Source organism: Pundamilia nyererei, unplaced genomic scaffold (genome assembly GCF_000239375.1).
Source record: "Pundamilia nyererei isolate P.nyererei 1_Seehausen unplaced genomic scaffold, PunNye1.0 scaffold00022, whole genome shotgun sequence".
NCBI classification, from domain to species: domain Eukaryota; kingdom Metazoa; phylum Chordata; class Actinopteri; order Cichliformes; family Cichlidae; genus Pundamilia; species Pundamilia nyererei.
This window is the reverse complement of record NW_005187423.1, coordinates 1,403,988-1,429,157: the sequence shown is the minus strand read 5'-3', so window position 1 is coordinate 1,429,157 and position 25,170 is coordinate 1,403,988. Positions and strand designations below refer to the sequence as shown.

General features: G+C 39.3%; 1 protein-coding gene across 1 annotated transcript in view; it reads left to right on the top strand.

Annotated features, from left to right (window-relative positions):
* Positions 1 to 17,830, top strand: part of papss1 (3'-phosphoadenosine 5'-phosphosulfate synthase 1) — a 20,576-nt gene extending 2,746 nt beyond the window's left edge. The window contains exons 2-12 of the mRNA XM_005726860.1: positions 158 to 272; positions 371 to 606; positions 807 to 945; positions 2,357 to 2,475; positions 2,783 to 2,896; positions 3,019 to 3,130; positions 4,966 to 5,171; positions 8,971 to 9,106; positions 9,518 to 9,786; positions 12,482 to 12,711; positions 16,834 to 17,830. Of these exons, the coding sequence (XP_005726917.1) occupies positions 158 to 272; positions 371 to 606; positions 807 to 945; positions 2,357 to 2,475; positions 2,783 to 2,896; positions 3,019 to 3,130; positions 4,966 to 5,171; positions 8,971 to 9,106; positions 9,518 to 9,786; positions 12,482 to 12,711; positions 16,834 to 16,972 (1,815 nt within the window). The 3' untranslated portion in view covers positions 16,973 to 17,830. The remainder of the gene's footprint in view (positions 1 to 157; positions 273 to 370; positions 607 to 806; positions 946 to 2,356; positions 2,476 to 2,782; positions 2,897 to 3,018; positions 3,131 to 4,965; positions 5,172 to 8,970; positions 9,107 to 9,517; positions 9,787 to 12,481; positions 12,712 to 16,833) is intronic.
* The last annotated feature ends 7,340 nt before the right edge of the window (positions 17,831 to 25,170 follow it).

Here is a 25,170-nt window from a genome sequence, read left to right as displayed (position 1 = left end):
CACTCACATTCATTCGCACATTCACACCTAATGGCAATTTGGATTTTCCAATTAACCTATTCCATAATCTAAGGTGTTGAAAATAATTCAAATAATAGTTTTTCTTTAAAATTTGTATTCACTCCACTGACTTTACATTAAATCTGTATTATTTCAGGGAATGCAACGGGCAACTAATGTCACCTATCAAGCTCATCATGTAAGCCGAAACAAGCGTGGGCAGGTTGTGGGCACAAGAGGAGGCTTTAGAGGATGCACTGTTTGGCTGACTGGTAGGCTGAAAGATGTTATTTGTAGAGATTTTAAGTTGGACTTAATGAAGATGTCATTGTTTTCTTAGTTTAACCCTTTGTTTTTCTTCTGTGTAAAGGTTTGTCTGGTGCAGGGAAGACCACAGTGAGCATGGCTCTGGAGGAGTACCTTGTGTGTCATGGTATCCCTTGCTACACACTTGATGGGGACAACATCCGTCAGGGGCTTAACAAAAACCTGGGGTTCAGCCCAGAGGACCGTGAAGAGAACATTAGACGTATTGCTGAAGTGGCTCGGCTTTTTGCTGATGCAGGGCTCGTCTGCATCGCCAGTTTCATCTCTCCCTACAGCAGGGTGAGTAGCTCCTCAAAGAAGGCGTTAGCTGAATGAGACAAAGAGATGATGACAATGAGAAGTGTGCCTAGATCTCAGTGGTATTTCAGTAAATTAGGCTCTTAATTTGTCACCATCATCAGTACACCAAGCTAAGTTTTGCTCTCACTTTTTGTCTTTCCTATTTATACATAGTTTTGTATGTTATTATCATCCATCAGGATCGCCTCAATGCCAGAAAGATCCATGAGGCTGCTGGGCTACCTTTCTTTGAGGTGTTTGTGGATGCCCCACTGGACGTATGTGAGCAGAGGGATGTGAAGGGGCTTTACAAGAGAGCAAGAGCAGGGGAGATAACAGGTACAGTATGATTACTTCCAAGGAAGTTTTTTTTTTTTTTTTTGGTTGCGTTTGCATACGTGTATTTCTGTCTGCAAACATGGGCGCTGAAATATTTTGGATGAATTCAGGAAAAAACTTTGTACAGATGTAGAGCTGCGTCATGTCAAGAGTCCAATAAATTTTGGTCAATTAAATTCAAATGAATTCGAGTTAAGGTCCACTTAATGATTAATTGGTAGAAAACATTTTAAAAAGACTTATAACTTAGAAACTGTGTGTCTTACAAGTGTGGCTGGTATTGTCAACATACAGAAAGTACCATATAAAGATTTAAATAATCATGTCACATTTGACCTCTGACCTCTCCTTCAAGGTCAAAATGATAATAGTATAAAGAGCTATTTATGAAAACTATGTTTCTTACTCTCATTGTTTGTATTGACAACAGACTGGCATATAGGGAATGATAATTATTATAATTATAATTGTAATTATAACATTATAATTTGCACCCAAATATCATGTCACATTTGGCCTCTGGTCTCACTTTTACATTTTACACCAGGCTTTCTTTCAAGTTGACCTCCAAAATGTATAAAATATAAAATATCATAATGTAGTATAACATCTTATTATAAGCTCAATTTATTAATGTCCAGTTATTTACAAATCATTACCTATTATCTATCATCTACACTTACATGTTTACAGTAAACATCTAGCATGCTACTCTTTACAGAGTTTTACTGCGCCACAAAATTCTTAAAGTATATTTAAAATGAACAAAGAATACATGTTTAGAAAATACAATACTGTTCCTTTAAAAGTAAGTTCTGCACCAAGCGTGAGCTTTGCGCTCTTGGAGAACATCTCGTTTATCTTGTTTTTGTAGCTCACGAGGTTTATGTTAACTGAGTGATATAAATTTTTGAATTTATATATTACATTTCTGTATTTTTTACCTGCCTGTATGATTGTATGTTATGTGTATGGTTGGTGTGAAACACTTCATGCATGTACCTTTTTAGAGCTAAAATGTTGCCTCAAAATGTGCTCTCAACTATTCTTTAGGTCAGGAGGCAAGCAAGCATGCAACATATTTCAACAGTCTGACTACTGCTTGTGAAATATGTTCAATCTATCTGATTTCCTTGCTTTTGCATTTTGTTTGTACTGAAATAAGAAACGATCTGATTCAGCTTATCAGGTTAATCGATCTGTTTGACAACTAAACTATCACACAGATGTGTTTAATAGTATGAATTTTAAATTGGAGCTCTGTATTTCATATTGTGTTCATCTCAAACATATAAAAATATAAAAATAGGAAAAAATAACCTGTTGCTTAGGTGTAAATATATTTTATTTAAAAACAAAACAGAGCTCAGATTGTGCTTTTTTTTTTTTTTTTTTTCTTTTTGGTAATCAGGTTTTACTGGCATTGACTCGGAGTATGAGAAGCCAGAGGCACCAGAGCTGGTGCTGAAGACCGACTCCTGCAACGTGAATGAGTGCATACAGCAGCTTGTTGACCTTCTTCAGGAGAGGGTGAGGAGAGGAAATATCTGGTGCTGATGCTATTTTTCTTCTACCAATTAGCTCCCTCATCTTTTACACCACCATCACAGGTTAAGCTGGAGCCTATAAGTTCAGACTTAATGCATTACAGTGCTGTTGTTTTTCTGTGAGCCACTAGATGGCAGGAAAGTATCACATTTGTATGGATGTTGATGCTAATGCATCTCCACTTTGTTTCATATATATATATATATGCACAAATTCCACATTATGTGTGATGTTTTGGAATAATTTCTTTATACCTATTAATTTGATATCCTGATTTTAAACTTTGCAGGATATAGTTCCTGTCGATGCTTCGTATGAAGTGAAAGAGCTGTACGTTCAAGAGAACAAACTGGATCTGGCCAAAGCTGATGCAGAGACACTTCCTGCTGTACAGATTGGGAAGGTGAATATCTCAATATCACAAAGCGTTTTAATAAGTAAAGCTAAATGATAATCGTTTTGTTATCTGAGTATCCTCTGATAGATTTACCTTTTCTCTTATGTATGTGACTGTTTAATCCTCAGGTGGACATGCAGTGGGTACAGGTGCTGGCTGAAGGCTGGGCCACTCCTCTCAATGGTTTCATGAGAGAGAGAGAGTTTTTGCAATGTCTTCATTTTGACTGCCTATTGGATGGTAAGATTATTATATATTCACAGGAAACTCATTAAACATGCGGCTGGGCATTAGGTGGAGTTTAATGCTGACACAATAATTATCTAAAACAGAAAATAGCTTTCTGTTTGAACTGAAATAGAGAAAATATCCAGTGAGTGGCAGTTCTCTGGATCAGAAGCTGATAGGAGGGAACCAGTAATTTAAATAATTACTCATTACAACCAAAGTGTGCAGAAGAGCATCTCTGAATGTGGAAACCTAAAGCAGATGTGCTCAGAATTTTGTATAAACAACATGAAAGTGTCTACTCATCATTTCATAATGGTGGTGGTGTTTGTAATGGTCTGAGGGATGTTTTCTTGGCACACTTTAGGTCCCTTTGTAACAACTGAGCATCATTCAAACACCACAGCCTGAATGTTGTTGCTGACCATCCTGTTATGACCAGTCAAACTGGTTTCTTGAACATGGCAGTGAGATCACTACTCAAATGTCCTCGGCAGTCACCAGATCTCAATCTAAATCTTTGGGATGAGGTGGAACAGGAAGTTTGCATCATTGATGTGCAGCTGACAAATCTGCAGCAACGGCGTGATGTTATCATGTCAACAAAATCTTTGAGGAATGTTTCCATCACCTTGTTAAATCTGTGCCACGAAGAATTAGGGCAGTTCTGAAGGCAAAAGGGGATCCAAGACAATACTAGCAAGGCGTATGTAATGAAGTGGATAGTAAATGTATTTATGCATGCTCACAATATTCATATTTTACACATATTTTAAGCATGCTGTATAAGTTTGTGTATAGATTAGAAGTTATGAGTCACTTTGCTGTTAGTCTTGAGGACTGGAATGTGGAGGACAAAGCTTGTGCATTGATCAACACTACACACAGCCATTTCCCATTGTCACCATGTTCCAGAGGTTTGACAGTTGGAGGATTGATTACACACAATTTATGCTAAAACTGGTCAGGAAGCATAGAACTGAAAGTTCTGCTAATCAAGTAGTTGACAAAACAGAAACCCCAATATATTCATTTTGTGTCTCCCTCGTTTGGACATTTGGCAGGCTTGTGTGTGCATTTTATTGGAACCATCTGTAAGCTCTACTTTGTGACAGAGGGGACCAAAGGAAGGTCCAGGGAGAGTTGGGGCTAGCAGCAGTCACAGTTACACATTTTTTTTTAATTTATATTTTTATTTTATTTTATATTTTTTAGCTGATCTGTGAAAAACGTGCTGGTCTCAATATTTTCATCAACGTGCATGGTGAAATAAATGCTGCAAAAGGCTGCGGATTAACTCATGAGTGAGAGAGGGTCTCACTCAGTGTAGAGTGTAGAGTAAGGATATTTATTCTCCAGCTTCTTAAATTGCAGCCTTGAAGATTCACTGTATTCAGTGGTTGAAACATATATTCCACATTTAGCCTGAAGCCGTACAACGTTATACTTTACAAGAATGGTCGGGATATTTTGTTGCACATTCCCAGTCTCTGGGCATTTTAACCTGCCTTTTGTGTGTTGCCTAATCTTAGTGTCTTTGGACTTTTCAATTTTTTTTAAAGCAGATACAATTTACATTTCTGGCAATTTAAAACTATTTTTAGAATTTTTGTTCCAAATTTATCAAAAACCCAAAGTAAAATCAGTCATTTACAAGGTTTCTACAACACCTGTAATTACTGAAAAACTCCCTCGGGAAACTATTAACACTGATAGCTTCATCAATAATTCAGTTGACCAGGAAACACTTGAACTCCTTGACGAGAAAAATGATCTGAAATGTTTTCAGGCTATTTCAGATTGTGGATTCTTTCTTTTTCCATGAATCAGCATTTTTCACCCCATAGGTGGTGTGATCAACCTCTCTGTGCCTATCGTGCTGCCAGTGTCAACTTCAGATAAAGAGCGTTTGGATGGCGCGACAGCTATGGCCCTGGTCTACGAGGGTAGGCGAGTGGCCATCCTTCGTAATCCCGAGTTTTACGAACATCGAAAAGAAGAGCGCTGTGCTCGGCAGTGGGGAACCACCTGCAAGGACCACCCTTACATCAAGGTCAGTGCCTGTGAGGAGTGGTGCATTCAACCTTCCAGTTTTTGCTCAGTGAAGCAGGGCGGGATATTGGCAATGTCTAGAATTCATTTGAATTGTGGTGTTTTAGTGGCTGTTTATTTGGCTAACTCTGTGTTCACATGTGAAATTATGGGGCAGTTAAGAGGGTTAAACAGAGTGGATACGTATGTATATGTTGGCCCCCTCCTTTGATTTATCCACATTGACATCATGTTTTCCATTCACTTTTGTTAGGAAAATCAATACAGACATTCCTATGCTGTTGATCTCTCCAGAGAATAAGGCTGTTAAGCATCATTCGTGACTCTTATCGGGTCAGCAGTGGACAGGTTGGAGTAATTAGAGTGTGGAAAACAAATCACAACATGATCCTGAAAACATCTTATAACAGAGCCAAGTGGTTATTGATCGCCTCACGTAGACACCCGTGCTGCTGACAACATTCAGATTTGTATGTATGGTTTGCCAGACCAAATTGAAATCAGGGTGTTTGCAAAGTATGGATATCAAAGCATATTCACATGATAAATTACATATCAACAAAATAAGCAACATGGTTTTCTCTTTGTCATCTTCAGCTTTTCATTTGTGGCCTTTCTGTTTTGGTTCTTTCTGTCTCGGCACGGGAGCTTTGCTGTGTTTGCTGCTTAGTCTGTAGAAAATTGTCTCTTTGTATCACATCAGCATCACACAGCCCAGTCAGTAAGTCCAGGGGCTGTCTCATAAATGCCAGTGGAGACAGGTGAAACGCACCTCCAATAGCAGCCAGGATTAATTCGATTTACTTCTTGATGTTTATAGCAGTTCTCAAAATTTATTGTGGAACTTCAGTTTCTTCCATCGTCAGGCACTCAACACTGTTTCCTTGGAAGTGAAATAGTGTAATATACACACGGTAAATGCATTCACTATTCGTAAAACTGTTGATATTTTCCAGGGCCTGTGCCAATAGACTGCACCTGTACTATTCGTGCAGGTATCCTCATATTGCACACAGTCAAAAGAAAAAAGGCTACCCCATGAAGCTTGGGTTGTCACTACCAGGTGCTTTAGCTAAGGGATGGCATCACTTTCAAGAAAAAGCAAGGGTGACCTCTGTTTGTTTTAAGAAGACATAAGCCAAATATCCATAGACAGCTAGCACTTGCTCTCCAGCAGGGGTAGCCTGAACAATGTGGGATACACACCCTGTTCACTTGACTTCCACAGTTTCTTATCTGACAGCCAAAAGTAATATCCCATCAACAAACAAAAACAGCTCTGATTTTCGTGTGGTGTTTTTTTTTTTAGCCTGTCCGTCTGGATTGAATGATAGGCTGCAAAATCTAGGCATTCTGACTGAGAGCTCTACAGTAGGCTAACCATCCTGTAAGTTTTAGTGTGTAACTATTCATATTAGAGATGAAGAGACTTTCATAATTCAATCCAGAACTATTTCACACCCCATGAACCACTCAACTATTAAATGCATACACATAACATTTAGTACATGTTTTATGAAAAAAAAAAAAAGGCACAAATGCAAAGATCATTCCTTGGCTGTTCAGGCTTTTTAAACATTTTTTTTAAATGAATTCTCTCCTGCTGGGAAGATTGAATTTACAATATGGGCTAGTATGTTAGAAATGGTATAGAAGCTGAGCCTTGGCGAAACTACTGAAGACCATCTGCAGAGCTCCAGACTGTCTGTCTCAGAGTACTGTGTGATAAACATGCTGCATGTGAAAGCAAACTGCCTCCCTGGATTCGGCACTGATAGAACACAGATCCCAGCTGGCCTTTGCGCATTGCTTATGGAAAGACTGAATAGGCGGAGGAGTGGAGTTTTTCTCAGTCTGTCAGGACGCCCAGTGTAATCACTTGATCTTTTTGGTACACCCTCATATTGCAGGTGTTATAGTTGGATCCAGAGTCTCTTGCTCAGCCTCCAACTAAATGTGTTTGAGATTGTACTGCTCATTTGCCAGCTTCCACCTTTTTGCTCACCCAGCCCATCTCCAAGTAGATCGAGGAATTGTTTCCATGTGTCTCTTATCAAGCGCTGTGGGGCTCAGGTAGACGCTCTGGTGTGCTAATGTCCTGAAATGATCTGGCTTAAAGTGTCAATGGGTTGATGGAAAGCAGCAGAAATTTTTGGTGTTGGTGACACAGTTTGTTTTTAATTTCACCTTAGTAAACTTTTAAAAGTGGCTGTTTTGTGGATTAGTGCAGTCTGCTTATTGGCAAAGGTTTAAGTCAAAATTAATAGTCTTTGTGGTGTCTAGTGATTTTGCACTCTTGGGTCAGGCTTACTTTTAACCTCTGGCTTAACAGCTCTCTTAATATCGCACCACTATTGGCAGTTTTCTTTTTTTAATTTTCAAAGATTTCCTTCTTTCACTTTATTCATAATGGAGTCTGGCATGGTAATGTGTTTTAAGATGTATTAGAAGCTGCAGGCTTCATGAATTGATACCGTGACTCCTTAGTGTCAACACCTGATGTCTCATTTCTGGATTTATGCACATGCTCTGTGTTTCCCGAACCGTCGTTCTTTATCCACTTTAACTTATCATGTGTTCAGCCTGCTCTAATTAAGCTCTCACTCATTAGAATGTATGTATGTATACACGAGTGAATGTTTAACTCCCAACACCAGAACCAATCTGTCAGCACACCCCTTCATTCATGACTACGACGTTCTGATCCAGGCTCTTTTCTGCTCCGCGGAACATGTTGTTAATCCACACGCTTCCTGTTTGCCTGTCTGTCACTCAGACATGAAATCCACGGCACTGGAAGCTATGGTGTGGTTTATTTGGCTAGGGCCCCCTTTTACAAATGAAGTCATAGAGAAATTATAATGGGTAAACATCGCAGATTTAGACCTCCTGCTTTCATACAGCCTTGTAGACGTTTTGTTTTCTGTTGACTTATGTTGGCAAAATCTGTGGTGATTTGCCTATCCTATTGTTCAGCGCTATCAGTGCTGTAAAGCGTATGTCGTGACTTTTATCGGGTGAGCAGCAGACAAGCTGGAGCACTTGAGGGCAGGTGGTTATTGATCGCATCACGTAGACACTCCTCTGCTGACAAGATTCAGATTTCTATATATAGCTTGCCAGCTCAAACTGGAATCAGTGTGTTTGTAAAGTATGGATATCAAAGCATATTCAGATGATAAATTACATGTCAACAAAATAATGACAGACAGGTTTTTTTTGTCCACTTATTGTTTTCATTTTTATTTTTGGTCTTATTTGAGCTCACAGTCTAAATGCTGGAGCTGTGATGCGTTTGCTGCTTGGTCTGAAATTTGTCACTTTGTATCACATTAACAATGTGCAGGCCAGTGCTTTCAGTAACTCTAGCTACAGTCTCAAAAGTGCCACAGGAAGCAGGTGGAAGATATTGCCTGAAACAATAGCAGCCTTTGCCTGGATCCTTCCTGAGCACTTTGGTGACATTGTTGGATGAATCTCACGAGGGGAAAATTTCTCTGCGCTGTGGTCATGAGCTCATCCCCAGGTTTCGTTGCGGAATGCAATCTGATTTTGTCTGTTATTGAAATTAACAAATGCTGAGGGGAAAGCACAGCAGAGTTTTGTTGGCTGTTTAACAACTCACCAAGACTTTGATTTATTTCATTTTGTCCTTTTGCAACTGGGTAATAACTCAGGGGTTTATTTGAATTCACCCTGGAGTGGTTCCAACAGAGTGAGACTTTTAAAGAGCGGTGTCTTAAATCTGGTTTATGTTTGTGTTGCGTTCATCGTCACGATCACTGTGGCTCCTATTTCAGATGGTGATGGAAAGCGGGGACTGGCTAGTCGGTGGTGACCTGCAGGTTCTGGACAAGATCTGTTGGAATGACGGTCTCGACCAATACCGACTGACACCCACTGAGCTCAAACAGAAGTTCAAAGAAATGAATGCAGGTATTGGAACAATATCTGTTTGTTTATTTTCTGTCAGAGCTAAATTAACCCAGTGATGACATTCTGAACCAGGGAGAGTGATGGTAATGCCCCAGTATTTATAAACAGCTACCTTCCTTCTCTTTTAAAACAAGAGGAAAACTTTAAGCAGTCTGGTGCCTTCAGTCCACTCACTTGTTTGTTTATTTGGTAAATAAATAACAGCATCACAGTAGGAAGGTCCCAAGAGAAAAGACTACAGTGTTATTCAACACTTCATCAATAATACACAGACTGTATGTGGTTCATGTGCATGAAGCAGCTAGATGATTTCTGTGTGTAGATGATTTTCTTTTGTTTGCTTTGCTTTTGCTTTGCAGATGTGTTTGGTTGCCGTTTGACAAACTTGTTTCCTCCTTTTTCTCTGTCTAGATGCTGTATTTGCCTTTCAGCTGCGTAACCCTGTCCACAACGGGCATGCTCTCCTGATGCAGGACACCCACAAGCGTCTGATCGAGCGAGGCTACCGTCGGCCTGTTCTGCTGCTCCACCCACTAGGAGGTTGGACCAAAGATGATGACGTGCCACTGCCTTGGAGAATGAAGCAGCATGCTGCTGTGCTGGAGGAGGGCGTTCTGAATCCAGAATCTACCATTGTTGCCATTTTTCCCTCACCCATGATGTATGCAGGGCCAACTGAGGTAATGATTATCAAGAATGTTTGAGGTTTCTTCAAACAAGGCATCAGGTTCGCTTCAAACGTGATAGAGAACAAAAGCGTGGCTGCAGCTCTGAATAATAACAACAGGCAGAAAAGGAAGTGGGCTGTCGCATGATTTCTTTGCAAATTTCTGAGAGTGAAAAATGGCAGGAAAGGAAATTTACAGTTGTCTTGAGGCGCTCTGTTTAACGTTTTCATGCCATACACAAACCTCTGTGTGTGACTGATTGTAGCTGAGAATCTTTTAATCACTCATTTATGATAATCAGAAAGATATGTTACAAATTATTGAGAGCAGATTGCAGGATGGTGGATCTCAGCCTGCGAATTTAATCAGTTTCTAATTCTGAAAGGGAGATTTTTGAAAACTATGCACGGTCGCAACCTGAGTATAGTTTTTCTGACTTGGTTTTCCACAGAGATGTAGAACCTCCTCTTCATTAATACAATTTTCAAAGTATTCTTTAGCCCATTAAAGGCTTGCTGTTACCTCAGTCTTATCTAAAAATCATGTAGAACATGTAGAAACCTAATGGCAGTAGTAATAGTAATTTTCAAGGCAAAAAGTCCAGTTTCTGATGTTATTGATAATGAAAAACAGCAACAGCGTAGGAGAAAAGCAACAACCAAAGTTAATGTGACCGTGTGCAATAAACGTGCAGTTCCATCACCTTTGAAATGGTTGCTTTGAAGACAAGGACCAGGTTTGTGATCACTTGCAGTCAGTTGCTGCCTTCAAAGTAACTGTGGTGCATCAAGGCAGCAATAAAATGTGTTGCACTCAGTCTGCTTTCAGTGCAGTGAGTTAGGGAATGGGGTCAAGTTGGCAATTACATGCAATCTGTTTGTGATAATATACCAATTAAGCATGATAAATCAGTGAAAACAACCAATTGTTGCTGTCTACATACACAGACATTTGATACGTTCAGAGTCGATCCAGAACCTCACAGTTCTGAAATGATAATTTAGAAATTCCTCCAAATGGTGCTCTGCAGCATTGCTTTTGTATGAGAATATAATCAAAATCTGCAGCTAGTTGAGTTGAGCACCCGAGAGCAAAGAGAGTCGAGTTGTGCTTATTGGTGTAAACCAGGGGTCGGCAACCTTTAGTCCTTATAGTGCGGCTCCGTGTGGTTTGGGAAAATAAATTAGAATTATGTAGCTGAAGTGTATTTAATTTAATTTATGTTAGTTCTTTTTTAACTTGTAGTTCTAAATTGGAAGATTATTGTGATATTGAAATATAAAAATAAAATCATATTCTATTATTTTTTCATTGCTTGAAATAAGCGTCACACTCGCGGAAGCCAGCATACCCGCCGAAACACCGTGCATTTATCGAGACTTTCAACCCCAGGTAGGCTGAAAGGTATGGATCTTCGGATCTACATTATGTCAGCAGCTCTTCTCCACCGTGAACAATGTTAAAGACAAACACCGCTCACGCCTCACAGATGACAGCTTACAGTCCTGCGTAAAGATGAAAGTGACTTGTACAGCCCCTATTTGCAGACGCTGTGCGCAGAGGTTCAGGAGCAGAAGTCCCATTGTAAACATATCACGGCAGACCCGACGATGTTTCCATGAACACGCTTTTCAGCATCTCTTTATTGACCACTTTTCACACACGGTTGCTGTACACATACAGCCGGCTGTAGCTTTTCAGCTCACAGCCCGACACACACCAGCACAACAGCATAGATAGCACAGACATTAAGGCGGCAAGGCCTGATTGCAGGTGCCGCTCAGGTGCGTCGCCTCCCCTGCAGCGGTGCTGCAGACCAAGCCACGCCACACACATTAACCAGGTAAAATACATATTTAGGCAGAATTTTGCAAATATCTATTTTTCATCTTTTAGCAGCATAGTGCTTTTTTTCCAATTATTTTTTAAAAGTCAGGTCAAGGCTCCAAAAGCCCAAAGGTGATATAAGGGTGGCGGCTCACAACAGTTTTTGTTTGCTACATGGATCATTTTAGCTCAGCTGGGTGTCTTTCCTTTTGCTATATTTCATTAAGAGTTCAAAATGTGTTAATTACATAGATAAAATGTAACTTTCTCTGTAGCACTTCAAGGATTTCATAAGCAACACACCTTAGTTGTTCACACAAAGCATAAAAGTAAAAAACAGTATATACGGTGTTACTTTCTGACATCTAAAATGAAGATATTTGCGGCTCCCAGTGTTTTCTTTTGCGTGGAAACCGGGTGTTGGGGTGTTAAAGGTTGCTGACCCCTGGTGTAGACTGACTCGGTTTGAAATGTGTTGGCAGTCTGTCTGCATTTATAAATGCAGATATTTGCAAACCTTCATCAGCTTGCATGAGAGTGAATGCAGTCAGTCTCTGTCAGATTGAGACCATTTGGAGACATGTTGCAGTCCTCCAACCAGTCGTCCCGCACCTTGCGATGGAGGATTGTGGTTGCCAGAATCACCTGGCAACCAACAGTTTTTCCTAGTTGCAGAAAGGTTGTCGTGCTATTTTGACTCTAGTGTGATTGAGCTATTAACAGTGTCATTGTTGCTGCTTTCATTACCCAGATTGCTGTGTTTTAGTACAGTCTTGCACACTTGTCATAAAGACATATTGTGTGTCTTTATAAATCCCACACAAGTGGAGCAGTGTTAGTTTCACAGCTATAGCATTTTCTTTGTTCTCTCTGTCCACAGGTTCAGTGGCATTGCAGAGCACGAATGGTGGCCGGGGCCAATTTCTACATTGTTGGTCGTGACCCTGCAGGCATGCCTCACCCTGCCACAGGAAAGGACCTGTACGAGCCCACTCACGGAGCCAAGGTGCTCACCATGGCTCCGGGCCTCATCACCCTCGAAATTGTTCCATTTAAGGTTGCTGCTTACAACAAGGTCAAAAGGGCAATGGATTTTTATGATCCAAAAAAGTGAGTACTTTTGTTGAAGGTTTTTCATTTAAGAAAAAACTTTTCCATTTTGTTTCCTTTGTTTTAAATCAATTTATTACAGAGATGGTTCACAGCGCTCACTCACATTAAATTACATTTGTAGATTTTGTCCAGAGTAATACTTCACATTTAGGTCAATTAGAGTGAGCAGCCTAAACAGAAATTATATTCCTTAAATTAATTACTCATTAGGTTTGTCTTGTATGCAGAAAAAAAAAATCCTCATTTTTCTTTCTTGCTTTCTTCTTCTCTCTGTGCCCTAAAAAGCTGAGCCAAGAATAACAGCAATTGTTTTTCATTCGTATACAGTTAAAAGCTTTTGTGCAACACTACGGGCTTTGATGTTGCTCAAAATTACAGAGACCTGCCATTAATTACAGTCTGTATATGGACACTGCACGTTGTGACTAACAACAATCATGCAATTTATTTGGCTTTCCTGCAGTCTGATGCAGCCTGTTCCATCAGGTTGTGCAACTTTGGTTGTGTTCAGCCAGCAGCGTTAAAACTAAATATTGCAGCACTAATCAAAAGATTGCCTTTGTTTTCCATGATGCATGTTTATGATGTAAAGTCCAAAGTGACGTGCCGATCAGGCACATCTAGTTCTTCTGTGAATCGAAGTACGCTGCCTCCTTGAAATAGTTTGTTTTAAAATGTTATCAGCAGATTTCGTTAAGCAATCGTTGGCTTTGAAGTGACACTACTGGCTTGGTGCTCTGCATGTGAAACATTTACTTGACAGAAAATTTCTGTTGTCTGATTATATAAATAGAATGTGAGGTTTTGTGTTAAAATGGAATGTGTGCTTGAATTATTTTAAGCATCTGACAGTTTATATTATAACCTAAACAGAAAAAAACCAAAGGGAAAAAAATAATTTGCCACATATTGTTAAATGAACATGTATGGAAACAATTCCGTACGCATCATAGCGTGTCAAAGTTTGCTGCAGACTTTGACGTTGTCTGCAGAAAAATTGCACTTTCTGTAATGTGGAACTTTTACTTTGAAGGAACTGTTTGTATTGCACTTTCTGCTCAGTGAGTAGCTGGCGGGTGTTTGCAGAAACGTGTGCATCTTCCATGCAAACTATGTGGGACTGCAGCAAACTGTTAGCGAGCAGTGCAAGGACAAGGAGGTTTTTGGAGTAGCACTGTGTATTTGTTTACACAGTGCATTTTTACCTGATGACTGTCAGGAACCTCCAGCAACCATACTGCTGACTGTTCTCTGAAGCCTCGAGCAAACGGGCTTTATTTTATTTATTTTTTTCAAAATATTACCTCATATTTTATATTTTGTCCATTTTTATATTAATGCTGATGCCAGACATTCAACACAACTCAGCTTCTAAAATCTGCAGTCGTCACTCAGTTAGATTTATGATCTTCTACTCTTTCAAGCACTGTGCCCTTGCCACATTTTAGGTTTAATATGGGCGCTCATTTTAATCGCAACACCCCTCAGTCTTTCTCTGAAGCACAATGGCTCAGACCACGGAAGGCTGTTTCTAATTTGACACTGTATAACTTGTTCTCTGAAGAATTTGCCTGGAGCTCTTTTACCTTACTTTCACTGTTTCTTAATGTTTCAGAGCCTCAAGATGTGCGCTTTCATGTGATAACAATTTAGCGTTTTAAATAGCACAACTTTGACCCTCTCTGAATGTGAGCCCACTTCAGATAAGTGTGAATGTCTGCTAACAAGATGTTTAAAGTCTTGATTATCCCTCAGAGTAATATAAATGAGGATAGCCTGGGCTACACTTAGCACTGGTCTAAGATGAAGACTGTCTTTGGCTGACTGCTTCACACAGTGCTGTTCAGAACTTTTCATGTGACCTCAAATGTGCAGCGAGAAACCATCAATCATAAAAATATAAAGGAGAGGATCTCAGAACGTGTGAAAGATACTTAAAAAAAACGTTTGGAGAGGAGAATTCAGTCTCAATATTAGAAAGCATTTCCTTCGTGCAGACAGTGAGTCTGACAGTTTGATTGTATTGTGTGTTACCCAAAAGTGGTGATGCTTATTTTATATTATCCATCCATTTTCTTAACCGCTCGTCCAATTCAGGGTCCTGAGGGGACTCGAGCTTATCCCAACTGTGATCGGGCAAAAGAAGGGCTACACCCTGGACTGGCTGTCAGTCTGTCAGTGTTCATACCTACAGCCAATTTAGAGTCACCCTAACATGCATAACAGTCTTTGGACTGAAATACGGGAATGCTTAAGCAGGCTCTGGATTCCAGGACCAAAGACTATTTTTCTTTAATTGTAATAATTTAAATCTGTATTAGAATCAGTCAAGGTTGCATTAAACTGCAAACCGTAAAAGTTTAATAACTGTCATTTTAAGGTGCCACAAATCATGGTTATTGTAGTTAATTGAAACTAAAACTAGGAGAGAAAAAAGATCATTTTAGCTAACTAAAATAAAAATAAAAACTTGACTACTGAAAAAGATTAAAAATGATTTTGTGAACTTGGAAGACTCCAATAAAATTATTGAAGTAAAACGGTTAGTTTTTATGTACATCTTGCCTCTGACATATAACCTGCAACAATAACTATTAAAAAAAAAACTAAAACTAGTGCTGAAACTAATGAAAACAACACTAAAACCAAACTTTTTCTAAACAATAAAAACTGAACTGCAACAGTAAAATGCACTCTGGAAACTTGACTGAATTAAAAAGATAAGTCAAAACGAAATAAAAAAAATTTTTTTTTAAACTAATAACAAAATCATAATATAAACCATAAAACGTTTTCTTGACAGTGTTGTTTTAAAAAAAACTAAACCTTTTGCTCTTGAATGGGAAGAACAAACCAACAAAAGGGTTTCTGAATTAAGTCCACCAGCCGACTGGGATCTTTCTGTGTGGGTTCTCTCAGGATACTCCATTTTCCTCTAAAAGTCCAAAACATGCAAGTTAGGTTAACACCCAGAGTTCCTTATATATCCAGCTTACTGACATACCTGTTTATTTAGGCTTTTTGCAGGTTTTATGCAGTGCTTCCCTTCAAGGCGGTCTCAGGGGAAACACTGTTAATACTGTTCATGTAGCATCTAGCTCTAGAACCTCAGTAAGCACAGTTTGCCCTGCAACAGTGGGAAATGCATTTGAGGTCTGTGAGTTCACTCAGAAGATGCTTCAATTAAAATCAAATCATTGAAGAATGTTGCATGATCACAAATACAGGGTCTATCAAATCTGATTATAAAATACAAAATGTTTCCCCCGCGAACGCACGGCGTTTGTCCATACACTAGTCAAGAGAGGTCCCACCAGTTCCTCCTGGTTTCAGCTGTTTTTATTCATTCTCTCTGCTCTCGTATGGAGCTTTTTCACTGTAGAAAACCACTGTTTTCACTGTAACTGGCTTAACTGCAAATATCAGATCGTCTAGCCGATGAACACAATGGGCCAGGCGGACACAAATATGACTCCAAATAAAAGCCAGCGTTTCTCAGTTACTGCTGTTATCAAGCAGCTGCGATTATATGTTGGTATTTTCTGCAAAGCTTCCCCAACATAGCTGCCTTTTTCCAGTTTAAACCCAGGATTAAAGAAATGCAGATTCTCTCACTTCGTCATGGTTTGCAGCAACAGCTATCGTGAGGCAGATAGCAGCACAACACAGGCGCATAAATCACAGCGCAACATGTTGACAGTCAGCTGCACTGGCCTCCTTTTCCAGCCACCACTGCTGTGGCATGCTGGTGCTTGCCGGATCGTGTGACATTATCTCTCCTGCCACAGAGTGATTTTGCAGGAATGTCATGCTGTGAGAAATGGTCAGCATATGAAATGTCATTCATAAATATATTCTCATATGCAAACAATCATCATGTCAAATTTCACAGGGTGGAATGTGTCACAAGAGAGTGTCATAAAAGCTTCATTTTTGGTTTGCAGAAATGTTAACTGGCCTGCTCCTTGATCCAACTGATTGTAAAAGAGCAGCTGGCTCTGTTGGGCGTGCCGTTGATCGGCATCTTTTCACTGATTGAAGTAGATCTGTTATTCAAAGCTCCCCTGCTTTTTGTGTGTGTCTCTCTCACACTCTCTGTCTTTTTGTTTTTAATTACAGCCATCAAGATTACGATTTCATCTCAGGCACACGCATGCGTAAAATGGCTCGCGAGGGAGAGAACCCTCCCGACGGCTTCATGGCGCCCAAAGCCTGGGCCGTGTTGAAAGAGTACTACAAGTCACTGGAGAAGGCCTAAAGGTCAGGTCTCAGCTGGGGGGAGGAAAAACGTGACAAAAAACATGGGAACACAGTGGTGGTTTCTACTGAGGTTTGGGACCACTCACTCATTTCTATCACAAACTTCACTCACTCTGGCTTCTGTCATGGTTTTAGTCTTATCTGTGTTTTAGCTGTATGTGCTTTATTTAACTAAACCTCTCCTCTGACTATGAAATGTAGAAGCACAGGTCAGTATACTAAGAAGATATTCTTTACTAACATGACAACTGTAAGTTCTGATCAGTGGTTAAGAGTGTTGTTTTTAAACATCCAAATGATGATGAAGAGTCACTGTTGACCAGTACTCAAATATTCAGGAGAAGTTGTTACAATTTGTCCTAGTATTTAAAATGTTACTCAACTCACTAGAGTCGACTTAACGCTGTTCCTTCTTTACTGTATGCATACACGCAGGTGTGGTAGTGGCTCAAATGTTACTGTACACAAGTGTTTAAAGTAAAAATTGAGTGCCTTGGTCCTCAAAGTCAGTTCACATGTTCACATTGAAGTTGGACACCTGCCTCTTCTGTCACTGGTTGTATTTTTACATTGAAATGGTCCAGTATGTCAAGAAAATTGTGAAAAACAGATCAGCAGTTATGTTTTTTTTGTTTGTTTTTTTACCGTATAGTGCAGTCTTTCTTAAACTTGTAGAAAAACGTATCACTCCATTTTAATTTTGCTTTTTTGTGTGTTGTGTTTGTAGCTTTGCTGCTTTGAGATCTATTTACTTTTTTTCTCCCATGTCATGTATTGCTAATATTTTATTGTGCTTTACCATGGGATCAGATTTGTAATCTTTCCTTGTCCAATAAATCATTTTTAGCCAAAAGAACAATTTGTGTACCTTTTTCTTTCTCTAAACTTAAGTTGTTAGATACATTAAGGAACACGTCTTAAGGCACACCAAAGAGATTTATATACATAAAATATTCTCAAAGATTTCTTCTTTTTTTTTTTTTAATTGACAGCTAGGAATTTGGTTTATTCTAGAAATTAACTGTTATCTCACCGTGGCTGTTTATATTTTGGCAGCTAAATGCGTTCACTTGCTTTCAATCGACTCTGAATGAACAATGAACTCTGGAGATTTACATTTCTCCACCTTAGTGAGCATTGTCTGCTGGAACGTCAGTTCACCCCCCAGTTGGTCATTATGTATATTGAGCTGTATATTGAATAAGACAGACCTTCTAGTGACCCCAATCAAACTTAAATACACTTCCACGCTGTATACAATGATCTGCAGCTGGCTCCCAGATGCAGTGAAAGTGGAACCTGCAGGGTTAAGTCCAGACCCGGGAAGAGTAGATCTGTCAGAGAGACCCTGGATATTTCATCTAACCCAGCTCCAAGATGTAATGAAGAGACCTGTCAGCAGCAAATTTTTCCACCTTTCACCAGATCTTGTTTAATCTCAAATGGTAATCAAGCTGGGACTTTGGGGCAACTTCAAAAGCAGAGCTATTTTTTCACACGGAAAATGATCAAATGATTTTTTCCCCCCTCTCTTAAGGAGATTGCCTTATGATTTCTGTTGTCCTTTTAACTGTCTGGAGAGGATCAGTGCTCTCTGGGTGATGCAGGTGTCTGTTACTGTGTGTATCTATAACCTCTTGATGTTATCTCAGTTGTAGCATGCTCAGTGTATTTTACTTCTGGGTCCATTTTCACCTTGCTTGCACCATAATCAGATCTTGCTTTGAAATTTTTCACCCTTTTGAAGGTGTGTTGCTACATGGCAAACTGCCAGAGTGACTTGCTGTTCGTATGACTTGAAGGACTATTGTACAACTTTTTTTTTTTTTTTTAAACCACACATTTAGTGTCATCTTCAAAGGAGGTGTAGATTTTGCAAAATGTACACTTATGTTTAATGTGCTAAAGCATACTTTAATATATTCTTTTGAATCGAGGTAAGCATTTTCACTGCTGTGTAAATATGAAATATGTTTGCAGTGTAGTGATCATGTATGGTTGTATCATTTCAGCAGTTTTTAATATGCCAAAACTATTTTACATGTATAAAGGTTCACAACACTAAATGTTCTTAAATTACTGCTGAAAAAACTGAGAACAACACATACAAATCATTAAAAACTCAAATGAGGAAGCACTATCAATGACCAAAAAGCACCAATGAAAAATGTTAAACAAATACATGAAATATGGAAGCACAATGTATAAATTAAACTGTTTTAAAAAAACAAAAAAGCACAATAAAAGCAGAATAAAGGATAAAAAAACAAACCAAGATAAAAGGTGTGAGCAGAAGTAAAAGGGGGAAATCATTTAAAATAAAAGCTGTTTCAAAGATGTGGGTCTTTGGTTTGGCTTTAGTCTGCTGTCCTTAGGTGCACAGACGTGGGCCACAATCATGGATAGTTGTCTCACCGTAAGTTTTAGTTCTGACTTTTGGGACCTGGGGGTTCTAATAAGCTCATAATTAAAAAGCAGTTCCAATAAATAGTCAGGATTAAAACCATTAAGAGCCTTAAAAACCGGTATAAGAATCTTAAAATCTATTCCGACAGGAAACCAGTGCAGAGACTCTAAAGCTTGTATTACATGTGCTCTCTTTATGGCCTTGGTCAGAACCCATGCAGCTGACTACTGGGGTAGCTGGCGTCGAATCAATCCTAAGGAAATAAAAATGTGTAACAATGTCTCTGCATTGGCTCAAGAGAGAAACTGTCGTACTCTGGCAATATTCTCCCAGTGATTAAAATTCAGACTTAGCTGCATGTTTGATGTATTGCTTAGAACTAAGATCTGGGACAAAGATGACAACTGACTTGTTTGTACTGTTTTGGAGGGAATCAGTACCAGTAAGTGCAAATGTGCTGATAGTTTCTCTCATGATGTGAATCTCCAGTTTCACCACGTCCCAAAGGTGCTCTGCTGCATTAAGATCTGGTGACTGTGGAGGCCATTAGAGTACAGTGAAGTCTTTATGATGTTCAAGAAAGCAGTTTGAGATGATTTGAGCTTCGTGACATGGTGTGTTATCCTGGTAGAAGCATCCATTAGAAGATGGGTTCACTGTAATGATGAAGGATTGGACACGCTCAGCAGTAACACTCAGGCTATAGTGTTGATGCTCAATTGGTACTAGGGGGCCCAAAGTGTCCCAGGAAAATATCTCTTCAGACCAGTAAACATATTTCTATTGTCATCTTTTGGTTTGTGTGAATTGTAGCATCAGCTCCATGTTCCTGGGTGATACCTTGTGTGGTGTTCTGCTTCAAGGTCTGATGTGTAGTGCATTCAGAGATGGTCTTCTGCATACCTTGGATGCAACAGCTTGAAGCAGTCTGTGCATTCTCTTCTAACCTCTGGCAATAGCAAGGTATTGTCTCGCGGAGAACTGCCGCTCACTGGATGTTTTCTCTTTTTTAGACCATTCTCTGGAAACACTCCACATGGTTACTGTGGGAAAATGGCAGTATAGATCAACAGGTTCTGAAATCCTCCGACCAGTCCATCTGGCACCAACAACCATACCACATTCAAAGTCACTTTCACCTTTTATTACCTTCTTCTGATTGAGATTAACCAGTTCCTGCCACATGACTGGCTGGTGAGATATTTGCGTTAACAAGCAGCTGAACAAGTGTATCTAATAAAGTGAGTGTATTTCAGATGGAACTAATAAAAATGACTAAAGAAAACTGTAATTCATTCAGTTTCTGTTAGTGTCAGCCTCCAAATCTCTTTTTCCTACACAGTTAAAACACAACAAACAAACTCTCATCACTTTTTGTGTCTTTAAGACTTTCGATATACGTCAACAACTGCCTAAAAACTGAACACTGACACCATATAAATTCTTGGTTCTGCCTTAAGAGACTGTACCAGTGTAGTCTTTCTCCTGTGCATACATACATGCAGTAATATCATTGCCATGTCATCCTATACCACCAAAAGGTTCTGTTTTTATATAGAATCAAGCTGCATTCATCTCCAGTTTACATCCATCTGGTTAGAGTTTCATTCAAAGGCAGCTTTGACAAAAACAAGCTTTACTTTGAAAAGTGTCACACAGCAATACAGCACTATTAAAATTCAAGAAGAGTCGTGTTCCTTAGTGATGGCTCTGACTGTGTGCTGTCGGTCATCATTGGCAGAAATCACTTTTTTTTATGACCATCTGGACGGTGATGATGACAGTGGAGTGAGCTGTCTCACATATTGTTTTACGAAGTGGGTTTTTAGGAAGTTCTCACATGTGGTTAGCATCCTGCATTGTTCTCGTATTTAGGAGCAATATGTTTCTGGACTATGATGCTCCTAGAAAGGTTTTGTTTATTAAATTAAGCCACTGTATGAATACGGTAGGGTAGATTAAAATTTGATCAATGAACAGGAACAGTAAAGTCACAGTTGATTGAGTTTAATCAGGAAAATCAAGGTAAAGATTCTTTAAATCATTGTTTATGTCCAGTTCACTTAGTCTTTTTATGCTATATGTGCAATAACGTAGACTGCACGGCAGGTTATATAACTATTAATGGGGATTACTATAGTGGTGGTCTCCTTCCTCCTCCACTTGGGATTACTGACCTGTTTAATCTGTATGGTGGGAACGTGCCATGGGCCCCACTGTTCAAGGATGCCATAATGAATACACAGTGTTGGGAAGGTTACTTTTAAAATGTATTCCACTACAGATTACAGAATACATGCCCCAAAATTTATTTCGTAACATATTCCGTTACATTACTCAATGAGAGTAATGTAGTCTGAATACTTTGGATTGCTTAATATACTGTCATGCTTTTTACAACTACATGACTGTACTATTGCTGTGTGATTTATTACTATTACTCAAGGTTACTCGCCATACCAATACCAACTACATTTTTAAATCTTAATATAAAATGAGTAACAGTAGGGTGGACATAAGGTAAGGCTGCTTTGAGCAGCGATCTCGTATAGAAAACTGTTCCGCGTGTATATAAAGCAGGTCCGCGGCTCCGAACCGTAGTAAAGGGACCTCTGGCTAATACATCGGGTTGCGGTGTCGTGCCAAATTATGTGTCCCCCATAGAATTTGTTTCCCCTGCATTGGGACCTTGGCACAACATCGGACGGGATTATTTAAATAAACCAATGACATTTTGATCATTATTTGTATCCTTCTGTAGCTGTACAGAACTGTACTGAGCTAAAACCTCCAAAATTTTAGGAGCAATAAGTCTTTGGACAGGGGGAACAAAGTGTGGCAGGATCAGCTTGATATTAATTGTATCCCACTGTAACTTTACTGTATGAAGAGCTAACATCTCGAAAATTTCTGGAGTAGTCAGTCATTATAAGAAGTGTGTATGAACTAAAAATCACAAATGTGGGATACCATTTGTCCATGATTTTGAAAGGCCAGTTCATGCTCCCGACACAGGGGAAACAAATTCTGTCGGGGATACCTAGTTTGGCACGACACCAGTACATGTATTCCATTTACTCCCCAACACTGTGAATACACATAGTACACTCTATCATTTCTGAGGTATTAAATAAATAAAAGTCACCTGACGTTTAACAGCTTCTAAAGTAATAGAGATCTAACCAGGTGTAAAACAACACATAACAATTTTCACCATTTTATTATTTGTTTAACAAATAATGAAATGTGCTGTAAGAATTTATCAGTCTCTCACATGGTTGTCGAGGAATTTTGGCCCACTCTGTACTGCTTTTCTTCAGTTCATTGAGGTTTGTGGGTATTTGTTTATGCACATCTGACTTAATGTCACACCATTTCAGTCAGGTTGAGGTCTGGACTTTAACTGGGACATTTTAGCAGCTTGATTATTTTTCGTTTAGCTAGTTTATGTTAGATTAGCTCCTGTGCCTGGGGTCATTGTCCTGTTGCATGACCCAGTTTCAACCAAACTTTAGCTGTTGGACAGATGGCCTAACATTTTAGTCTAGAATAATTTATATACAGAGCTGTTTATTGGAGCTCAGTTACAAGTGGCTGCAAAACAGGCCCAGATTATCACCCCTCCACCACCGTGCTTGACAGCTGGCACGAGGCTGTTATGTGCTGATATGCTATGTTATGGTTTCACCAGAAACCAAAAATCTCCACTATGGTCTTGCCTGTGTAGTGTCTTGTTCAGATATAGGTTTGCAAACTGTGCTGTCATGTTCTTTATAGAGGGAAGAACCCTTCCAAACAAGCCATACTTGCTCAGTCGTTTTGTCATTGATCTGTCACGAACTTTAACATTTAGCATGCAAACTGAAGTCTGTAGAGTCTGAGACGCAGCTCTTGGGTTTTTGCAGTTTCTCTGAGCATTGCACAGTCTGACCTTGGGGTGAATTTGCTGGGACGTTCACTCCTGGGAAGATTGGTTCTGAATTTTTTCCACATGGTGTGAATATTCTTTCTCACAGAGTGATGGACTTCGAATTTATTTGGAAATAGTCTTATAACACTTCCCAGATTGTTTCTCTAAGATCATCACTGATGTCTTTCCTCCTTTGCATCGAGCATACAGGCATCCCTGTATGCTCGAGACCAGCAAACTGCCAAAACCTCTGCTTTTTACAAGAGCTCACACTTGCTGATGACCAACTGACTGCATTTGATTATAGTCTATGGAGGAAGTAAGAGTCTATTTAGTTTTTCACACACTTCTTCTGCATTTTTGCTCAGTTTCTGGTAAATAAATAACTACGTGCTGTAATATGTCATGTGTTGCTGTTGTACTTACCCAATTTTAAGATCTGGTAAGGACCAAAGTATTTTTATTATTGCAACATCTGAAACACATAAAAGTAGCCACAAATAATTCTATTCAACTAAATTAATTAAACCTTTTCTTGCAAAACTGGATGGGACATGACTTGGTTCACATTAGAACACATGGTTATGCTGCTGTTTGGAAAACCAAACCACTTAACGCTGAAGAATCCCATTTCTATATTTCTGTATCCAGATATTTCATTTTGTGGCCTGTGATGTAGTTCTAAGGTTTGTCTCTTGTCTGTGTCAGACTGTCACCTCAACTACTCTGGTTTCTGTCTTTCAGTGTTAAGTGTTTAAATTTTTAACAAACATTGGCTCAGACGTGATTGGAATCGGTAGTGGGAAACGCTCTGTTTTTAAGTTGTTTTTTGGATATGTTTTAAAATGACTAAACCTGTCACTTGCTTCAGCATGAGTCCGTTTTGTTTACTTATTCATGCCAATTCCTATTTGGAAGTAAATGGTTTATTGAACCTGGACAGTTTTTGACAGTCGGCTGGTTTTTCTGTATACAGACCATTTTCCCACTGACATGCTGCAATAAGTACAATAAGATGGAAGCGCTGCGGTGTTGGCAATAAAGAGCCTGCTCTGCAGAGCGCTGGGATTGATTGCGGCAGAGAATCACTCGGTTTGGGATTGCACATGTTGGAAGAGGTTAATGTATGACAAAACAGAAGATACAGGACTCATAACTCTTATAATATCCAGTATATTGACCTGAAAGCCAACAAAATAACATGGTGAATGCTGGGTGTATACATTTTCAGTATGTGTTAACATTTGAAGAATATTGACGGATTAAATTGTTCTGTGTTTTCCATATCTGCGTTTTATAGTTTAATTCACTTCAGTTCAGTTCAATTTTATTTATATAGCACCAAATCACAACAATAGTTTTATTTGTAAAGCAACCTTTACAATATAAAGCCCCCCAATCTCACTCAGCACCAGATCCCCACAGCCCCTCTGCTGCATGCCTGCATGACTGTACACCAATCCAATCCATCCAACCAATGTGACTGTCAAGTATGCCAATGACACCTCCGTTGCACTACTTCCAAGCACTTTGCAACCTGTTCTTCTAATGTGTGTCTTCCTCTTGTTTGTACATATGCCTTCTGTTTGTCTAGAGCGTTCATGCTTGTATATATTTCTCATGATTGTTATTTATTCCTGCTGTTTTACTAATTTTATATTGTACCCACAGAGTTTGTGTGGAGCATCCACAGTTTTGTTCGTGTACAATGTGTGTACATGTACAACGACAAGAAAGGTAAAGACCTTACAATGATAGAAAGAAAACCCCAATAATCAGATGGCCCACTATTATTAAACAGTGGCAACAGTGGAAAGGAAAAACTCCCTTTTAACAGGAAGAAACTTCCAGCAGAACCCGGTTCAGGGAGGAGCCATAC